This window comes from Furipterus horrens, unplaced genomic scaffold (genome assembly GCF_987537825.1).
Source record: "Furipterus horrens unplaced genomic scaffold, mFurHor1.1.pri manual_scaffold_4, whole genome shotgun sequence".
NCBI classification, from domain to species: domain Eukaryota; kingdom Metazoa; phylum Chordata; class Mammalia; order Chiroptera; family Furipteridae; genus Furipterus; species Furipterus horrens.
In genome coordinates this window covers 20607478-20630116 of record NW_028327174.1, presented here as the reverse complement: position 1 = coordinate 20630116, position 22639 = coordinate 20607478, and the positions used below count along the sequence as shown (strand labels likewise).

Below are 22639 nucleotides of genomic sequence, written 5' to 3'. Positions count from 1 at the left end.
TCTCATTGCCAGCAATGAGTGATATATGCTAAGGGTGCCATAATATTTACAAAAGGCAAAAAATATATATATATATTCAATTATCATTTCCTCTGGCTCTAATGTTATCATTACACTACTGTGCATAAAACAATCTTTTGACATAGTAATTAAAACTGATTATATTATAGAAGAGTAAAATAAAAGGATATCCTCAGAAATTTCTGACAAGTGTTTCTACTAGGTCATAATGAAATTAAACATCAATAGAACACAATTCTGAATAAAAACAAAAAACAAAAAACTGATTTATTTATTTTACCAAATAAAATAAGATATAATGAGAGATCTTAGTTTAGATCGCTAAAAGGCAACAGCTTTAGGTATCATCCAAATAAAATAAGATATAATGAGAGATCTTAGTTTAAATCGCTAAAAGGCAACAGCTTTAGGTATCATCTTAACCAAGAATAAATTTATAGTATCTCTTCTTTATTTAAATAAGACAGGTAGGGAAATTCCAATTCCTGCTGCCTCCAAGTTATTTTGAAAATTCTTCTTAAGAAAGTCAAAATAAAAATACTTTGGTTTTTGGTTATTCCTTAAAGTCAGAATTTCCAGGTGCCCTGGAAACAATGAATTCAGTTTGGTGCCTTCTTGTGTTCTGTCTGAGAAAGAACAGTAAGTTTACATTGAGTTCTCAGCTTTCAAATGCTGTGACCAATTATTTGTGAGTTATAATCTGCAGGTTCCATTTTTAAAATATGTGGGATAACACTGTCAATTCGTACGTTGCCAATGAGACCTTTGAAAAACAATTCTTCAGTGATGGTAGCATTCATCAACCTTAAAGCTGGTAATCTGAGCAGCAGTCTGGACAACCTAAAAATAAATAAAGGGGGCGGGGGGGGGCACAAGGTTATAAGTCAAAACAAGATTTAGTAGAAAAATGTAATTTCTGCCTGTATATTGTTTGTTGCCTAATTTATAAAGGTCTAACTTTAAAAAGTTAAAATAAAACCCATGGTATTCAAGCCTTAAATGCAGTCTGACAGACTTTATAGTTAAGCTTTGCTCTTAACTGCTCTGCTGTTAAACCATGGTTCAAGTTATTCATTTAAGAATGGCTTAGGAGTTCATTTGAGGTTGTCAGAACAGCTGTATTTTGTGTTATTCGGGAACACAAGGCTCAATGGTAACAGTTTTCTTGGTTTTGCTTTACAAAAAACTTCTGGGAATGGTAAAGCAGGCAACAGGTGTTGTCACTGGGAAAAGCACAGAGCATGGCATGAAGATGAGCGGGTTCCATACTCTGCCCCCTAGCTATGCGAATGTGGGTGTGCCACTTGCTTACTCCCTGTCTCTCTCACAGTGCTTTTGTAAAAATTAAGGAAATGACTTCTGCCACTTTCTATGCTAGTGAGGTTCTCAACTTTTGGCAGGATAATGTCTTATGTGAAAGTACATTACACATTGAAAACTGCTATTCAAAGATAATTTATGATTGTTAAGCAACTAGGAAGAATATAGAAAAAATTCCAGACATCAAAGTACCTGAAACCTAATGGAACAGAAGTCAGCAAATAGCTGTACATCTAAAGAAGAAAAAATCTAAATGCTGTATTTATTTTGTAATGAGGTATAAAACAACTTTAGAAATTAAAAGAAAAAATAAATAAATAAAACAGACAAAAACAACACTGAAAAACAGTCCTGGCTGGTATGGCTCAGTGAACTGAGCACCGGCCTGCAGACAAGAACGGTTGCTGGTTCAATTCACGGTCCCCAATCCGGGAACATGCCTGGGTTGCGGGCCAGGTTCCCAGCTGGGGGCCTGTGAGAGGCAACTGATCAACTGACGTTTCTCTTGCACATCAGTTTCTCTCCCTCTCTTTCTTCCTCCTCTCTCCACTAAATAAATAAAATCTTAAAAAAAAGCAAACCAAAAAACTGAAAAAACAATTATGACAAAACCAACAACAAAATAACCACCTTTCCAAAAAACCTGCGGTATGGTTATCCTTCCGCTAGTCTAAGACCCTGCACTCCGATGCTTGACACCAAATGAGATCAACTGCTTGAGGACTAAGTGATCTTCCTATAGCCATGTCCTCTACTCCTCAAATTACTCAGTCCTTCTGTTCCCACCTGCTGAGTTGCATCCACAGAACTGGTAGGAGGGAGGGTAAGAAAACAGGTTACATAAACTAAGGCTGATTTTCACCATGGAACTGGCTTATAAATCTATTATCTAATATGTGTAAAGCATTATTATAAGCGAAATGTTCTTACTAGCTTGAAGTATGTTAAATAAATAATGTCAGTAAACGCACTTATGTAGCCCTTGCTATGAAAAAGGCACTATTCTAAGCTCTTTACATATATTAACTGATTTAATTGTTATGCTAACTATAAAATGTGGATACTGTTATTACATCCATTTTACCGGTAAAGTAACTGAAACAGAGAAGTTTAAATACTTGCCCTTGGGAAGGGTAAGGTCAGGAGTCAAACTTAGATACTCTGGCTCTGATGACCATGTGTTTACAATTCTATCCCTCTTCAAAAATTGAATTGATCTTATAAACAAATTTTTTTTCAAAGGACACTGGCAAGAAATACGTTGGTAAAAATACTATAAACCAAATTTTAAAGTTAATTATAAAAGTCTAATGGTATTTTTTCAACACCCCCCCCCTTTTATTACTAATAAAATCCATTATTTCATCTGAAGAAAATAAGAGTTTAGGTGCTATTGTCAGATTAGCTAGGTTCAGTCAGGCTCTGCCATTTATTGCATGACCTTTGACAAATTATTTAATCTGTGTGCTTAAGTTTCCTCTATATAAAATGTAAGAACTGGATGAAATATTACATGTAAAGCACTTGCAATAATGCATACTGCTTTTAAAATTAATAGAATTAACTATTTCAAAGGTCAATGTTGACTAGAACATTTTACTTACTCTTGGGATAGAAAATAATGAAATAACAGATGGACAAAAACGTTTTAAGATGAATTTAATTAACCAGTATTTAACTTCTGGATACCTGTAGGTGTCATCTGGATATGTTTTGGTTATATAATCCTGAAATTCCACATAAGCCTTTTCCTGAAATTTCTCTATCTGTTCCATGTTTTCTAGGCCTGGATGATCTGAAACATGAAAGAATATATTATTACTCAACTTCTGAATGTTCATTTAATAAAGCACCTGGAGTGGAGATGGAAGAGGGTGAGAAAAACAATTCAGTCAAAAACAGAGCTTCGCCCTGGCTGGTGTGGCTCAGTGGACTGAGTGCCAGCCTGTGAATCAAAGGGCTGCTGGTTCGATTCCCAGTCAGGGCACATGCCTGGGTTGTGGGCCAGGTCCCCAGCTGGGGGTGTGCAAGAGGCAGCCACACATTGATGTTTCTCTCTCTTTCTCCCTCCTTTTTCCTCTCTGAAAATAAATAAATAAAATCTTAAAAAAAAAAAGGAGTTTCATCATATATGTTGCTTTTCTCATAAATATTTCTAAATACCAGGCACTGTACTTTAAACCCTTAGAACCATTTTATCTCACACATATATTCTAGTATCTAATAAAAAAATGAGACCAATGGGTTCTACTAAAACAGATAATATTTTAGCTTATCCCAAAAGTGGTAGAAGGAATTTTGCTCATTTTGCTTTTAACAGGTAAAAAAAGAAAATGACTTAGCTTAATTAAAAAGGTATTTTTAATCCAATGAAATATTTGCAGATTATATTCTATACTACTTTTTTACTTAAAAAAACCATTGTTAGGTAAAAAGGTACTGTTTACCCACATCACCTTAATCAGAAATATTATAACATAGAAATTTAAAATAATCTATAAACATTTCAGTGATCACTATAAAATCTCACAAAAATGGAATTAAAAGAAATTCATAAAAATTATGCCTAACTTAAGAAATATTTAAAAGTATGGAAAGCTTTGTCTTGTCTGAAGAGAATTTTAAAAAAGTAATGAGTAGAAAATAGAGGGAATACTTAATAAAATAAAATCACAGCATATTTCTAACTTCAATCTATGTTCTTTCAATTTTAAGGAAAATCAAAACAGCAAATTGGTTGTGATAAAAGTGAAGATACATGTTACTAACTTATGAAACATTTTAAGAAACAGTACAAAAAAGCTTTAATTTTATTACTGGTATCACTGGGGTAAGAAACAGCTTTCCTAAGATAATTTTATTATGATACACAGTAAAAGAAACATATGCCAAAATGAAAAATACGGAACCTAGAGAACAGTCAATTTTTCTTATTCAGTAATTGATCATTGAACTTACTGGCACTTTACATGTGAAACCTAGGAACTGACAGAAAATAAGAGACCCTTTTCTCTATTTGCTGGTAACTCTAATGAGATGTTTGGAAATACACCATATTAACACAACACTCATACCTCATTTTTCCTTTTAATAATGCCTAATAAAATATACTTAAGAATTCAAATGTTGATGTAGCAACAGAACTAAAGGTCAATGATGTCACTTCACTAATTTCAATTTTCCTTTTTCATACCAAGGTAAGTGTCTAACATTCATAAAATTCACTGATTTAAAGTGTATAATTCAAATGGTTTTAAATTATTCACAGAACTGTGCAACCATCACCACAATCTAACTTTAGAACATTCTTGTCACTTCAAAAGAACTCTGTACCCATTTGCAGTCACTCCCTATTCTCTCATCTCCTGAAGTCTCTGGTTATTACTAATCTACTTTAAGTATGTAAAATTAGCCTATTCTAGACATCCCATATAAATGGAATCATAGAATATGTTGCTTTTGTGACTGGCTTCTTTCACTTAGCCTACTGTTTTCAAGGTTCATCCACGTTGTAGCATGTGTCAGAACTTAATTTTATAGCTGAATTACATTCTATTGTATTTTCAAAAATCTTTATTGTATTTTTTCCATTACCATTTAGTCCCCTTATACCCCTCTTCCCCCAGCAACCACCACACTGCTGTCCATGTCCATGAGTCCTTTGTCCTTTTTGCTCAATCCCTCCAACCCCCTAACCCCTGCCCCCTTAGCTGTCATCCTGTCTCTATTTTGCTTGTTAGTTCAGTTTGTTCATTAGATTCCACACATGAGTGAAATCATATGGTATTTGTCTTCTTCTGTATGGCTTATTTCCTTTAGCATAATGCTCTTCAGTTCCATTCATACTGCCCCAAAGGTCGATTGTATGCATATATTACATTTGTTTATTTAGTCATTTGTTGATGAACACTTGGGTTCTTTCCACTTTAACTGCATCATTTTATATTCCGACCAGCAGGGTATGAGGGTTCCAATAGCTCCACAATGTCCAAAACTGTATTTTAAGAAAAGAAGTCAATATTTATGTACCTGGACTGAAGAGTACTATTGCCTTCAGGTAAGCATATTCATATCCATCAATGCAGAGTTTAACCATGCTGTTACAAAACTCCTGGAGCTTGAAGATGTGCTCCATCAATAATTTTCTTCTTTCTGTTGACATTTTGTCTTCAATTAAAAACAAACAAACAAACAAAAGCTAGTTTTCTGCTAAAATGTGTGACTACTTTTATCCAACATTATTTTCTTCTCACTAATTTCCAGCTTTACAAATAACCAATCTATAAATGTTTAAAATTCAGTTATCTCTGCAAGTATAGATGAAATTAATTAATGATCTTTGGACATTGTTCATTCCAAAAAACAAAAACAAAAAACAAGCTGTTGGTATAAAAAACCCTAAATGTAATGTTTCCTTCAAGATACACACACACACACACACACACACACACACACACACACACACATATATATACCTTTGAGAAGATAAGCTATAAAGATAATCATCTGAAAAACTGGCCAACAAATTCAAATTCTGGTAACAGGCTTTTATTTATGCTTATTCTGATTTTAAAAACTGAGCAAAATCATCTAGATTTTTAAAAGTTACCAACACTACTAAAATAAAAATATTTGCAAAAAACACAGCTGAGATCAAAGGAAAACTAAGTAAAATGAACTTTAATGATATCTTAATTTACTATGGAGGAATAGGTTTAAAACACATCTATCTGATTGGTCAACCACAACTTTGGTGAAGGTAGGCTGTATAACACATTACAAGCTTGTGAGAAATAAATCAAGGTTAGGAGTCCACAAATAAAAATGGGAATGTAGTGTTCTTTCTAGATGTATTGTTGATGAAATTTTAAGGTGATTTCTCTGCCCTTAAATATAAGAAGGAAGCAGATAATTTAAAAATCATTTAAGAACAATGGAAAGTGGACTATGGTAAGGAAATAAAACATAATTCCCATTTCATAAACTATTACTAAACTTGATTGGCAGTTTCTATTTGAGGATGGGGCACATTCTTGTCAGTCTTACGCCATTGTGAAGGTAAATATTTATAAATCAGTGACTGCCTGTCTCCTTAAATGAATGAAAGCTGTAATTACCTTGACATCAACAAAAGGAAAAAAGAGAGTAAGGACTGTTCCATGACTCTTCAGTACTTTTTAAATAAGACAATACACCCTGATAAACTGATCAAAAAATGATCTTGAATTTAAAGGGTTACAATGAAGAAAGGTAGCTTAAAAACTGTCTGGAAAAATACATTCTAAAACATTTAATCAGTTCTACATAAGCTAACCCTGGATTCCTTGGTACCTATACCAAAGTACAAACATTCACAGAGCCTGGTCCAAAATAGCTGGCCAGACTTACATGTACTCGCTTCAATTTTGTTGTGCTTTAAAGTATTCGAAATGTAAAAATAATCTAAAGTAAAAAAGATGTTGGAATCTAAAACATTATTATCAGATATGTAACTTTAATAGTAACACTTTATAAAACTGACATCCCCTCTTATATCCCAGAAAAGGAAATAAATGTGGTGCTTTTTACCTTGTTGAAGGCTACTGTGAAGGCAATTGACAAATGTTGCTAATATAGTTGCCACATTCATAACTTGCCAGCATTGGGCAAGACCAAGAGTAAAAAGTTCATTCCAATAAGCTTTCACCAATGATATGCTGTTTTCTTGTCTATTAAAAACAGACACATGCACAAATCAGATATTATTGAAATATATTTTATAAACTTTACAACTGACTCATATTTAAAAGTACAATGCTACTGAAGTACAATTACTCTAGAGAAACTAATTCTAGACTTAATCTTCTAGGCACGGACTTAATCAGTTCTCTGTTCTGTATACCTGACAGACTTGACAAGAAAGGCTTAGAAATGTAATTAGCTAATCATTAATCAATCAGCCAGTTTATAAGAACAATTTCAAACTACAGAGGTTGGGGCTTTAAGCCCACATTTCATGGGAACAGATAGCATAAAGATTTTTTAAAAATTAAAATCAATAGTATGCATTTAAAAAACCTTTCTCAAGTTTTATTTTGCCATAAATGCCGGTAAATACTGTTTTTTTTTTTTTTTTAAGGCCATTAAAATTATTTGATGGTAGGTAAGCAATCAATTTCCTTGGATAAATGATTTCTTAAGTATGTTTCAGATGTGATATCTCTCTATAAATGAGATAACAAGGATTTTACTAGGAGTAAAGAGGGTAAGAAAGGTCAGAAGTTCTTTCCTGAATTTCTAAATAAGAATCCCAGCAGCATGAGAGAATAGAAAAAGTATTAGGGGTCAAGAGGCCAGGGTTATAAAACCTAGATCATTCACTTATTATCATCCATATGAAATCAGGCAAATAAGTTTCTCAAGTCTCAGGCTGTTCAGCTATATAAAATGCAGAGACACTATGTATCCTTTATCTACCTCAGTTACAATAATGACAAAGGTAAGGATTATGTGAGCAGGCCATGACAAAGTATAAAAGCCAGGCACTGTTCGGAGCACTGGAAAAACTGCAACAAACATGATGGATCAATTCTGCCTTCATGAAACAAAAAGGGCAACATAATAAATGTATCATTTTAAATATTTTATATAAACATAACACACACAGATACATATGGTTACACATACATTAAGTTAGTTTCAGCTAATAAAAATGCTACATTACTATAAGGTAGAATGCTGCATTAGAAAATGGAGGAAGGGAGGCTGTGTTCAGGTAAGGTGGTTGGGGAAGATTTTACTAAGGGCCTGACATTTGAGTAGAGAAAGACAGAAAAGAACTTAAAAAAAAAAAAAAATTAGGGGAATAGTAATCCACGAAGGAAGACCAAGGGCTAAACTTGTTGAGGTGAGATCCAGCATGTAGGTACTCATAAAAACTGTTAAGTGAATTATAAATGCTATCCTCCCTTCTTTAAAAAAAAAAATTTCTAAACATTTTACTTTAAACTATGGTCTTTTCATGAATCAACAGTGTATTAACTGTTTTTGTTTTAAATTTATCGCGGTGACATTGGTCAATAAAATTACATAAGTTTCAAGGTACAATTCTATAATACATAACCCCAAAGTCAAGTCTCTTTCCATCACCATGTATTTGACCCCCTTTAACCCTTTACTCCCCCTCCCCCTCCCCCCTTTCCCTTATGGTAACCACTGTACTGTTGTCCGTGTTTATCTTTGTCTATTGGTCATTTGTTCATTGTTGTTTTCAGTTTCATATCCCATATGACTGAAATCATATGGTTCTTGACTTTTTGTGACTTACAGTAGTCCCTCGCTATATCGTGGTTCACTTATCGCGGCCTCACTGTATCGCGAGATTTCTTAAAATACTACATTTAATTATCGCGGATTTTTCGCTATATCGCGGGATATTGCGGTACTGTATACGTATGTTGTTAAAGTTACGTAGGTTTAAGAGTGTAGAATAAATGTAAGGTTCCTACTTTGGGGGGGGGGGGCGGTGTCTAGAATGTAATGCCCGCGATAAGTGAGGGACTACTGTATTTCTCTTAGCATGATATTTTCAAGATCCATCCATCTTGTTGCAAATGGCAATACTTCATCTCTTCTTATGGCTTAGTAGGATTCCATTGTATATAAGTACCACATCTTCTTTATCCAACCTTCTATCAAGGGACACTTTGATTGTTTCTGTCTCTTGGCCACAGTGAATAATGTTTCAGATATTTCAATGCATGGATCTCTCAGACGAGCTTGGGTGTTGAGCAGGGAATCCTCTGTTGAATTACAGCTGAAACTTCAAGAGAAGAGACAAGGGGAACCTCTCGCACCACAATTTCTCTGACGTCATTCCTCTTCCCTTCTTAAATATCCTTTCACTGGTTAATTGCTTTTTATCCCTTAATCCAGCGATCTTCATTTGGTGTGTTGCAAGAATTTTTAAAACGTGCAATACCTGCCCTAGCTGCTGTGGCTCAGTGGACTGAGCACTGGCCTGAGGGCCAGGTCCCTGGTTGGGAGCATGCAAGAGGCAACTGATGAGTGTTTCTGTTCCTCTTTCTCCCTCCCTCCCCTCACTCTAAAATAAAAAAATAAAATCTTAAAAACGAAAACGTGCAATACCTGACTCTCTTCTTTTAGATTATAAAATAAAATAAAAAGCTAACAGCCAACACAACAATAGCCACCGGTGTGACTGAATCACAATTACACTTTTTGGGTCAGCTCAGCAAAAAATATTATTTTTTGATGTGCCACAAAATTTTAGTAATTAGTTTATATGTAGCATGAGATGAAAAAGGTTGAAAATCACTGCCTTAACATATAGCTCAGAGCTCACTTAAAAAATAAAACAATTCTCTTACCACATTCCTCTCCCAAGGTAGTTAGTTCATCATTCCCCCTTCAGTGCCACATATTCATTTATATTTTATACGTATTCCACGGTATTCTAATTTATTGGTTGAGGAGTCTGTCTCCTACACCAGATTAAAATCTTACTGAAGGCAGAGACACCCTTATTCATTTCTATATCTCTGTCAACAGCACAGTAGATGGCATAGAGAAGAAATTCAGCAAATGATTTCTGATGGCAGGGGATATAGAAGAGGGGAAGTAAGAATTTAGAAAAGACAAGTTTAAAAAGCTGTGGGCATGGACCTTTTTCCCATTAAACAAGCTTTAAACCAAAACTTATGTACTTAATTATAAACAACATAATGAACTATATGATTTCTTTTCTCCAAAGAGATTTAAGTAGGTAAGAACATCCTAATAGGAAATATGTACATACCAATGAAAGGTACTTAAAATTTTTTTCTTCCTATTAAATCTTTAAAATTAGGTTAATCAACATGTTTAACAGAAATCATTTATTAAGTTAAAACCGATAGTCTTCTTTATGACATTACATTTTATTAAGAATTTAATATACTCAAACAAAAGCTTATATTGTCAACTTAAGAGTTATAATTTTTCTCTCTGGGAATTACTCAGGAAATTTTTAACCCAGGCTGATCACTGTTTCCTATTTAGTATCTGAGAAGAACTGGCTACTTAAAATCAAACGAAATAAAAGATAACGAGATACTATTTTCATTTATCAGAAAACATGGATAAAATCCAAAATTAAAGAGGGTGTGAGAAAATAAGCATTTGTTCTCATACATTGCTGCTGTGGGTACAAAACTGCTTCAGCACCTTTTTGGAGAACAAGTTGGTAGCTATCTAGTAAAGAACTAAAAGGTACATACCCTCTTAGACTCAGCAGTTTCACTTATAAGAGTGTATTTTATAGAAATATTAACACAAGTACTTAGTCCTCATCCATCTGATTAATTCAAAGTATAAATTATTTAGTGATAATAAATAGAATTTACATTGTGGCTATACTAATAGTTAATTCTAACTGCAAAGACTCTGGTGGCTGTTACATTGAAACCAATTTTTAATTCAGATCACAGGGAAATGTGGCTGCCACTATAAAATTATACTATGTTATCACTGGAAACCTCAGGCTTTATTTTTGGTTTCTTCAACATTTGGATTAATTCCACTTAATTTTAAGCAGTACTAAACAATCAAGGAGTTCAAATCACTACCCCTAAAATCCTTCCTTTTGTTGTTTTACTCTAATAATTGGCCCTGGCTGGTTTAGCTCAGTGGATTGAGCGTCGGCCTGCGAGCTAAGTGTCGCTGGTTCGATCTTCCAGTCAGGGTACATCAGAGAAGGAAAACTCTGACTCCAAAAAACCTCCGCTGCCTTGCGGCATACCTCTTCAGGGGAAAGGCTAAGGGAGTAAACCCTGACAGAAAATCCGGAGCCGGAGTCCCTAAGGCGGTTTGACGTTGTAGTCAACACCGGCAACTCCTGCGGCGCACCTGAAACCAAGCTGTATTGACTCCGTCTTTCCCTTGGACCCTTCAGCTGCGAAGAGAGGGGGGGTCTGCTGCATGGGCAACAGCAGACCCTCCATATCACCCTGCCCAGGCTCTGTAGCTTCAGCGTCATCGCAAGATGTCGATTCAACACGGGAGGAGACAGATACGATGTCACTCCCGAGTCGGACTGCACAGCCATTCTCGGCGGTACAGATAGACTCTTGAGAAGCTACACCATCGTCTCTCGAGACGGACGGCTGCCGACGACGACTCTAATAATTGATAGCCTATTATAAAAAATAGCACCAGGTTACTTTTCAAGGTGTAAGTATGCCTTGAATTACATGCTTGGGTAATGCTTTAAAATAAAGTAACTGCTAATGTGTAAATTTCCATTGTATTTTAATTTTTCTTAAAAAACAGACTGGATAAATTCTGAAAGTTAACTGTTATTTTGAGAGCAAGAACTAACAATTGTTTTAAAGGTTAACTATTATAAATCAGGTTCTTAGTCTTTGTAATTGTATTAGTTAAGTATATTATTTAATACATGGTATTAATACTATATCCAATGCTGATTAATGGGGTTTTATGTTTACCTTTTAAAGTCATAATTCAGATGTTTCTTAGCTTTATTAAAATTTTTCCCTAAGAAACAGGATGGGTGGGCAGTTCTTATTCCTTAAACAGATGTATAGAATATGAAAGTAAATTGTTTACAGATTCATATTGGTTGAGTAGGGTCCTGTAACTAGAATAAGAGTCCTGTAACTAGAATAATGCTTTTCTAACTATGGGCTTAACATTTTCCATGGTTTCTTTGCTTCTTCATACCAGTTACCTTAAAGTAATCTGAATAAATGTGGCAAACTTGAGGTAAAGCTTGGGTTTCTTAGAGTAGACCATTTTCATTAACATCTGATTACTTCAGAACAGAATACAGATGTGCTATTCAGTAGAAGGACCAAAGTTCTAAATCATCGTAGCGGGACTATGGGGTTTAGAGTTTCTTTCCTTTTTACTTTTTTTCAGTCACACGATTGGACAAGAGTTATTTCTATTTTTAAACATATTCACTGTTTACAAGTTTCAGCTTCTTATTAAAATGCTTGAGATGAACACTAGTGGTGGAAGGGAAACAACCCTAGTACACACCTGCAGGCTCCCCATCTTTAAGTGATTCAGACACAGCCCATTACGAACACTGGCCAGGATTCATCAGCTCTACCACACATACCCCATCCAAACTGTTAACTTATGAAATATGGATACTCTTCCACATAAATATAAATACAAAAAAAATACTAGCTGCCACGATTTGTAACATAAATGACAAAACTTAAAGTTATGTTTTATCCTTTAATGCAGCTTCTCCTAAAATAAAAGTTCTTGCTTAATATACCTTAGTGCTATAAAATCACAGTTAAATTCAGGACTCCACAACACTCACCCTAAAGCCTGGAAGGAGGGAATGGAAAGTGCCCAGTGCATCGACAAGAACAGCAGTCTGGAGGCAGACTCCCCGATGTAGTGCACGTTCAGGTGCTCAGGCATGGGAGAAGGCATGGTGAGCTAGTGCAAGAAGGGACTGAGGTAAGTTATCTTATGACCGACAGTTCCATATTACATATGAGTCTAATTAGTCACCAAAAGGCAAATCTTGAAATAATCTAAGTCACTGGATTACAGCTTAAAAAAAGTATTTAGAATAAATGAGTAGATCCTAGTTTCTAAAGCAATATTCAGAACAAGCAGAATCCTACTTAACAAGCGGCAACCATGATATTATCTGATTATGTTTTTAAAAGTTACTGTCTTGGTCTAAAAATGTGTTTTTTCCTTTCCTCCCTTTCTTTATTAACAATGGTATACAACAAATTCAGTTTAAGGGGCAGTCAATCCTGTATGTTAAACGCTCCTTTCATTTAGGCTACGGAGTTAAATTCAAATGGTTACAGGGTCAGGTGAGTATTGAGGGAAGCAGGTGTGCTGGTGCCATCTGGGTAGTGGGTATTTCCTGATCAAGGGCACAGCTGTGACTTGAATTCAATATACTAAAAACATATGGGAATCAGGGCCCAGTATTGCCTGCTTTCATTTTTTGAAAGAGCAGGTTCTGTGTAAAAAATCCCCATTTAATCTACAGGTGAAACAAAATGTGTTTGTGGCCATAACACTCACAGGCTGCTAGGTTACTGCTGACTTTAAGTACTTACTTTAAACATGTGACCACTGTTGAAATAAATATCCTACACCAAAACACTCTTAAAAGCATTTTTGAAAATCTTTTAAAAGAGAACTTTTATTGCTAGAAATGAAATGCAGTTTCACCCATAAGAAACTTTAAAAATATTTTTAAATTATCAAAATGATTAATAATATCAAGTGTAGGTAATGATACAGGGAAACAAGTAAGTACTCACATACTACTGAGGGAGGATAAAACGGACAATTTGGTTGCCTCTACCAGCATGTTAAAACTGAATACATCATGTCACCTAATAACAACACTTCTAAGTCTCTATTCCAGAAAAACTTTCATAATTCACCCCCAAAAAAGCATGTATAAGGATGTCCACTGTAGTAGTATTCCTAACAAGAAATGCTGGCAATAGCCACATTTCTATCACCAAAGAAAAGAACAGCCCATGCTATATAGTAAAGTACCTTGTAAGCATTAAAATTAGTAAGATAAAGTAAGATGTAATGGCATAGAAAAACCATCTCACAGATACCTAAGTGGAAAAACTGAAAAAACAATGTGTAGGTGACCCAACACAAACACACACATAAAGGAAAGAAGCAAACACACCACAAAGTTAATAGCAGTGACTACCCCTGGTGGGGGGGGGGGGTAGGTAGATGTGCCAGATGTATTTTTCTGGGGAATGGATATATAGCTTTCACCACATTCTCAAGGGTGTCTATGATGTCAAACAGATAAAAAGATTTTTATCAAACTGATATAAAAATTCTCAAGAAATGTTAAGATAAAAATGTAAAATATATTAACTGCCTTTGTTCAGTATTAGCCACAAATGGTTTACCTCTTTATAAATGGTGCTGAGTAATAAAACAATAAGGCAATTAACTGCTGAAATTCCATGTATTTGATGATAATTTTTTAAATGTTTGAGAAATGTTTCCTGCACCAATTCAAATACCATTCTTTAAGGTAACTTTTTTTTAATCCTCACCAGAGGATATGTTCATTGATTTTTTTAGAGTGAGAGGAAGACAGAAAGAGAGACACAGAGAGAGACAGAGAGAGAGAGACAAGAGAGAGAGAGAGAGAGAGAGACGGAGAGAGAGTTAACATTGATATGAGAAACATGGATCGACTGCCTGTCTCCCTGACCAGGGATCAAACCTGAAACCTTTTGGTGTACAGGACAGTGCTCCAACCAACTGAGCCACCTTGCAAGGGCAAGATAATTCTTAAGGAGAACTGTAGGCAAGCAGATACTAAACATCTTAAATGTAATATTAGGATGAACTGTTTCTACACCTAAGTACATAAAAAGCAAATTGGGAACTATCATGCTTTTTTAGAATTGTCGAAAATGAACAGGAAAAAAAAAGCCTAAAAAACTAGGGAATTACCAAAGATACTACTAGTTGTAGGAGGGAGGAGTAAGAAAGATGCAAAACAACAACAAAAATAGTTTAAAATTACTTTTTAAAAAATGAAATATTTATAATATGTAAAAATTAGATACAATGGCTAGAAGATACAGATGCTCCTTGATTTCTACAACAGTGGTGGTAATGTTGAAAACTTCCTGTTGGTTTAGTCATAACATTGAAATCATTTGTAATATACACTATAGAAACTCATGATTTAAAAGACTACTATGTTGTATTATTTTATAAAGAAAGAAAATATCTTGTAATTCACCTGTTTTAACATACTTAATTTTCTTAAAGCAAGATACACCTCTAGCATTATGACTCTGAAAGCCAATGCTGGCTAAAGAAACAAGTCTTTTTAGAAAGCAGAGACAAAGATTTCCTCCTCTAAACAGAGAAGGTAAGTTTCTGCTTCAGATATTAAAACTTCCCAAAAATGCCTAGACTTTTAGGTTATAAACTGAATCATATACATTTTTCAAATTATATGTATTTAATGTACTGAGATGATTTTTTAAAAGTAGTGAGATATTATCAAACTAGGCTACCTACTCTAGAAGTTATTGTCTGCAATTACCTTTCTAGCAGTTTCTGTATGTAATTCTGATAATAGGCTAAATAATACAGCTTTTAAAAAATCATTTGACTTGAGTTAGGAGATCTGGATTCTAGTCCCAGTTTGTCAGTAATTATTTTTGTGACTCTGGATCATGTATTAATTCAGCAGCCATTACCGAGAGCTCACTGTGAGCCACGAAGTGAAGTGCCCTGTGCTGTGCTCAATAGAGAAATAAAATGGGAACTGAATGAGCTACAGAGAAGACTAAGAAAGGAAATGGCATGTCTGAGAAATGGTGGGCAATTAAATCACAATGTTGATGGTCCTAAAAGGTCATGGACTTCATCTCACATGAGCAAATGGGAAGCTATTGAAGACTTTTGGGTAGCACAGTAACATAATTGGATTGATTTTTAATAATTATCCCTCTGTTATCAGTGCACACAGGACAAGATGGAGAAGAGAGACTGGAAGCAAAGACATTACTATAACAGTTTTAATAATTTTCAAAGACCTGAAATATGGCAATGAAAATGAAGAGAAAGGGAGAGATTCAAACAACAGACTGGTTAGGATTCAGTCAGGAAATGAGGCTAGGTAAAAGGACAGTGACTCCCAAACAGCAAACGTGATGACTAGGATTGTGATTCTAATATTGAGATAATAAATTCCGGAGAGCAGTTTGGGAAATCACCTACCTCTGTCTCATGCACTTATTTCTAAATGGGAATACTATCCACCTTTATTATTTGTATAAGGAAACTATTAATCAACTGAGGTAAAGTATGTGAAATCACACCAGAAACTCTGAAATTTAATAAAAACGTTAAATATTTTTAATATTCTAGATTCTTCAGAATCAAAATGTAAGTTGCATTACTAGACTATTTCTCCTTACTGTCCGAGCTGCTTCAAACAGGACACTGAAAACCTCTACATCTCTTTTCTCATTCACAAAGTGACAATAAAAAGCTGAAGCTTCTCAACAGACTGTAGTGAGGCTCAAAAGAAAGAATGCACGTGAGCGCATGCTGCAAACCAGTGTACCGAAAAAGGCGAGAGCAACAAAATGCTGTTTAGCTCAGCTATTAAGAGAGAATTGAGGTTTTTTTTATTACAAATGTCAGGTCTTGAAACACATGACCATAAAACCTCAATGAAAGGACTAACCATGGAAGTGCCAGGCTGGGAAGTGACTGAAAAACAAAAGTCTTGATTGCACAGTGGCTGTAAACAAACCTCAGGGAAAGGAGCTGTCTTTTTCAGGAGAGCAAGAAACTTGAGTGCTGATTCTGAAAATATCCAGAGTACAGCAGGTTAAAGATGGAATGGAAAAAGAAAGTTCTATTTGCCTAATTCATCTGTCCAAAACAAATATTTGAAAGAAAAAAAAATTTGAGGACCAACATCCACAATAAAAAAGGTGCACTACTTGACTTTCTATAGAAATATTTTTGAGTACTTTTTCCTTGAAATGGGCCCTCTTTCTACATCTGTTTTAAACCCTTCCTTCTCATTTAAATCCAGAGGTGGAAAATAAAACTATTGAAAAACATCTTTTACTTAGAATGAGGAAGAGCAATAGGAAAAATCAGTTTTGCTTTGCTACACCCCTGTCCTGTTGCCTTTTCTTATAGCTCTCATGAAGTTTTCTTGTACAGTGCAAATAAAACAAATCCCTATTTTTTCCATGCTATCTTTGTAATTTTTACATAAAGTTTGGTTTCACTGATGTTTTATTTTCTGTCAAATTAGAGCAATTATTATTTAAGTAACTGTGTTTTTTTCTGTGGCTATTTCTACCAAGTAGTCAAAATTTGCAAATAAACTTATATGCCATTTTTGCCAGTATCAGATTTATTCTGTGCTCATTATTTCTACCAGTGATAGACATATCTATTTAATAACTGTATATTTTCATAAGAAGCCCATGGAAATATGTACTCTATAGAAAAATTATGAGCAATTACACCCAGGTATTCCAGGACAACTATGTATTGCTAAATGTCCTACATACTTTCAATCACTCTGCAAAGATAGAGTGGTTAAAATAGAGGGGTTAAAACAGCTGGGTCTTAATTAGGTCAGCATATCTATAGCTGAATGACAAACATCAGAATGACAAATCAAATTTTATAAAGTTATTTTCTAATGATCTATATGTATTGTTTCTAGTATTCCATATGTATTGTTTCCATCACAAATTTATTTATTTTATGGGAGCACAAAAGAAATTACAAATGTACCTTCTCAAAAATAGTTAAAGTGTAAAAAGTTAAAAACCAAGTTAAAATCTATTAAATAATTTTTACCTTCTTAAAATAATTCCGAAAGCTAGCTCACTGGGACAATATATAATAAATTGAATTCTCTGTAGTTATCATAGTAAGAGCAGAGTATCTGAGTCCTAGATATTGGCCTACATAAAAGTAATAGTAGCTAGACATTAAATAAAACCAGTATATTCAACAATCATGAATGCCAATATTTAAAGTAAAAAATATATATATATAAATGTTCTAAAAGCGAACTTTTATAGACTTAGCCCATTAACTGATGTAACTATGACTTATAAACAGAATTTATTAACCCATTATTTTATATAGGCAGATGTATACATTTTAGTTGCTGTTCTGAATTCTATTGGGGATATTTCTGACTTTTAAAAGCACAACAAATATACTTTGATTTTTGAAAGGAAGATTAAAAACAAAATGGATAATACAACATAAAAATTATAAATATATATTTGGAAATACCCTGAAAGCTACATGTGAATCGCTGAGAAGTGGCCCCTCTTTTTCGATGTAATTTATGCTCGAGTCTCCAGCAATTAGGTGTACGCTTCCTTCCATGCCCTCTACTGAGCTCTGACAGGCTGTGCTCTCTCCAGGATTCAGTGCTTTTGCAAGAGTATCAAATGCCCTATAAGGAGACATCAGAAGCTGTAAGCTTGGCCAATCTCCACAATAAAATAAAAATTCTATATAAAATTCTGGAATTAAGATTTAGGCCTTAAAAAGTTTAGAAAATAAAACTTTAGTGTATCACTGAACACTATTTCAGTGATATTTATGACTCTCCAAAACAACAAATTAGACTTCATATGTTTAGTATGAAAATTATATTAATGTATTACCAGAGAACTAGTCTTTAAAAAACAAATCTGATGTAATTAAGGGGGGGATCCTTATACGTTTTTACAAGTTATACACTTGTTACTACAAGGTATCATCCCATTTATTTTACACAGAGCAGTTACTCAGATAGAGGAAGGGCTAGACCTTGTATTGACTTTATCCTACACAATACACTTTTGGTAGCACAGCTACACCTAAACTGTAAGAATTTAATAATTAACTAATGTTAGTAAATAATTTTTCAAAATAGTTCCCCATATTTTTTAGTGAGCCGCAGTCTAGAGTTCCTTAAAAGCTGTTTTTCAACAAAGTACTTGAGACTTTTAAAAATGCAGTTTCTTCAATATTTTAGATGATGAACAGAATGTGAAAAAAGCCTGAAGAAATCTGGTTTCCATATCCTAACTATTAATATTGAGAGAATTAAAAGCAATTGTGATAGGAGTTTCCTGAACTATAACTTAAGAAATGTAGTTGATTCAACTTAGTCTTTGAATTTGTTTTATCATTAAAAATTCGTGGAAAAATGAACATGACTCCCTAATAAGACAAACGTTTAACTTTTAAGTACACAGAAGGTAAAATATGGCAACTAATCTATCTAAAATTTCAGACCCAAATTGTACTCTTTAGTGGGAAAAAATTCCTGAAATTTATGACTACATCTCTAACTTACAATGTTCATTTATTGCTCATTATTTAGAATGTAACCTGCTGGAAAACATTTTATATTGAATGCAGTGAAAACTTACTATGCCTTAAATTTTCTAAGTCTAATAGGAATACTAGTTTTCTGAAATTTCTATAAATAGTATTCGACATAAAAATATTTTAAGAAATACTAAAGGACACTTCAGCAAAAGGACATTTAGGATCAAAACAGGTCTTACCTTGAAACATCACCATTGGTATGCAAATCTTGATTAAATTCACACAAAGGGGTATCACCATTGCTTAATCCTTCAATCATAGACATTTTATTACTATTTTGAGAAAATCCTTTAGTTTTTCCAAGATTTGCTAATGATGTAACCACACTGGCCAATGTACTTAAATCTCCCTGACATGATTCAGCCTTTAAAAAAGAAAAAGGTATTAAAACTCTGTAAGTTGGTGACAATAAACTTTTAGATCTGAAATACCCAATTCTAGAATATTAAATGCGGAAAGAAAAGTACTCCAATTAAGATGAAACCTAAAAATTAATATCAGAGAACTTCGGGCATATAAAAACTTGAGTAAAATAAAAGTTTAAAAGCATTATGTACATTTCCTATGTTTATACAAAATGTTTATACAAAACCTACTTCAAACCAAAAATGGCAAATCAGTCTCTTCCTCTATTAAAAGGATATTAGATTATCCTTTTAGCATTAAAATTCTGTTATAATTTCCAAAACATATTATATAGTTGTACAGAATGTAATACTATTATTAGTGAAAAGAGGAAAAAATGTAGATGTATTATTGAACAGATTTCCTAGGATGCCAACTTTTACCAGCTACTGCATTAAATGTGTTAAAATACCAGGAAATGTGTGGTTGAAAAATCTCTTTACATATTTAAGATATTATGTTACACATTGCTTATTTTCCCATTTATCTTCAGTTTTTATTTTTGTTAATGATGTATATATTTGTATATTATTTATATATTAATTAGCTACAATATTTTTATGAAAAAGAACTTTCCTTAACTGACTATCCAAGCATACAATTTGTATAACAAAGGCAGATAAATGCTTGATTCCTTTTTAAAATATTTTATTATGCTGTTACAGTTGTCCTAATTTCTTTTCCTTCTGCTCCCTTTCACCCTGTGACCTTCCCTCCCTCCATTTGTCCCACCTTAGTCCATGCCTATTGGTTGTGCATATAGTTCTTCTCAACATCTTCCTGTCTACTCTACTCCCTCCTACTATTCTTCTTAATTCCTCCATCATCTCCCTTTCCCCCTCCCCCTCCCCGCTGACCTCCCCCCAATATGTTCCCCATACATATAATTCTTTTTCCACTCTTGTTGCCTAGTTTGCCTTTGTTTCAATTTCCCAGCTTCTGTTGTTGGTTGTTGTGATAGTTTTCATTTTAATGTTCATAGTTTTGATCCTCCTTCTCCTAAACAAGTCCCTTTAACATCTCATATAACAGTGGTTTGGATCTGATGAACTCCTTCAGTTTTACTTTGTCCTGGAAGCACTTTCTCTGCCCTTCTATTCTGAATGACAGCTTCACTGGATAAGAGTAATTGTGGCTGTAGGTTTTTAATTTTCATTACTTTGAATATTTCTTCCTAGTCCCTTCTTGCCTGTAGTCTTCTTTGAGAAATCAGCTGATAGTCTAATTGGGACCCCTTTGTACATAATTCTTTTCTTCTCTCTTGCTTGCTGCTTTTAAGATTCTTTATCTTTAATTTTTGACAGTTTGATTATAATGTGTTTTGGTGTGGTTCTCCCTGGATCCAATTTATCTGGAACTCTCTGTGCTTCTGGACCTGTAAGTCTTATTTCCTTCCCCAAGTTAGGGAAGTTCTACTTCATTATTTTTTCACATAATTTTTCAATTTCTAGTTCTTCTTAACCCTCTGGCAATCCTATAATTTGAATGTTCGTTCGCTTATAGCTGTCCCAGTTTTCTGAGCCTCTCCTCATTTTCTTCACTTTTTGTTTCCTCTTTCTGCACTGGTTGATTGTTTGTTCCTATCCTATGTTCCCATTGTTGATTTGATCCCTGGTTTTCCTTTCCTCACCACTTGTCTCATATATTTTTGCTCATTTCAGCAGGACTAGCCTTCATTTCTTCCTGGTCTTGATTAAGTCCCTCTCTTAGGTCTGTAAGCTGCCTTATGACTATTGCTCTGAACTGAGCCTCAGAAAGATTTTCTATTCATTCATCCGTTAATTCACGTATTTGCTTTTTGGTGAGTTGTGTGATTGGTACTTCAATCATTAATCTTGCCATCCTATTTTCATTTATCTTTCCTTCTTGGGCGGGGCTGTTACCCCTCCTATGCTATAGGGGGTGGAGCCCTGTGCCCTTGTCACTCCTGGGCGACCCTTCTCACCACACTGTGGCACTTTGTGTGGGGGTGGGGGTCCAAGATGGATTCCTGCCATTCACTCTCCGCTGAGAGACCGGGAGCTTCCTCCTCTGTCCCCACACCCTCTGGCCTCAGTCCGAGACAATGGGGGTCTGCCTTCCCTGGCGTTGGAATCGCGAGCTGATGGGTCTGGTCTGCAGCCAGGGTTGGTTCCCAGGCACTTCTCTCTTCCCCTTAAATACAGGTGTGTGTGCTTACCGCAGTCCTGCCACTGGTCGCCGCTGCTGCCACTGCCAGTACAGCTTGATCTTTCCGCTGCGGCTTTGCCCCTCCTACCTGTTAAGACGAGCACCACTTGTTTATAACTTCATACGTTGGACTTCCATGTAGCTTTATTTTCTGGAACTTCTGGTTATTTCTGGTTTTGCGGTAGTTGTAGTCCTTCTTAGTTGTGGAGGGAGACGGAGTGTGTCGGTCTAGGCCTCCAACTTGGTCGAAAGTCTCAATGCTTGATTCTTCTTATTTATCAATTTTCAGAACAATAAGTCAATGTTCTTGAAACCTCTAATGGTGACAGATGAGTTCTGAGTATCATTTTAAATTCATAGATTTTTAATATATTTGATGTGTTTCAATCTATTAGTCATTCTATTTTAAATGCTCAAATTATTCTACCCTAACCTAATGAGAGGCCTTCAGTTGCTTTCTATGGCATATTGATAGCATCCCTTAATGATACTTCTGATTCTTCCTTTACAGGTTGTTTTTAGTGTTCTTAATCCTGAAAGAATATATGTTTCTGTGATATTTCATGTGAAATTAACAGTGGTGAATAAGCAGAATGAAACAATTTTTGTGTTCTCTTCAAAATAACGCATGGTCCCAGAATCACTTACTGAGTAACTCACCGTTTCTGAGTTCTTACACGATTACTACTTATATATTGAATGGGTCAAAAAGTTCATATGGTTTTAACCATAAAAGACACATTTTTCATTTTCACAAATATTTTGAGTATTTGATTTGGATGTTTTGAACATGTTGGCT

The 22639-nt window shown here is 34.5% G+C and overlaps 1 protein-coding gene across 5 annotated transcripts in view; it reads right to left on the bottom strand.

Annotated features, from left to right (window-relative positions):
* Positions 1-256: 256 nt before the first annotated feature.
* NR2C1 (nuclear receptor subfamily 2 group C member 1) overlaps positions 257-22639 on the bottom strand; it is a 45046-nt gene continuing 22663 nt past the window's right edge. For 3 of the 5 annotated variants that reach the window (XM_090272680.1, XM_090272681.1, XM_090272682.1), the window contains exons 8-14: positions 19446-19630; positions 18175-18340; positions 12677-12798; positions 6910-7049; positions 5371-5508; positions 3031-3136; positions 257-861 (exon numbers count right to left, since the gene is read on the bottom strand). In XM_090272680.1, the coding sequence (XP_090128806.1) occupies positions 687-861; positions 3031-3136; positions 5371-5508; positions 6910-7049; positions 12677-12798; positions 18175-18340; positions 19446-19630 (1032 nt within the window). In that variant the 3' untranslated portion in view covers positions 257-686. Of the gene's footprint in view, positions 862-3030; positions 3137-5047; positions 5336-5370; positions 5509-6909; positions 7050-12676; positions 12799-18174; positions 18341-19445; positions 19631-22639 lie in introns of those variants that run through there. The other 2 variants (XM_090272683.1, XM_090272685.1) reach the window with 2 other exon arrangements.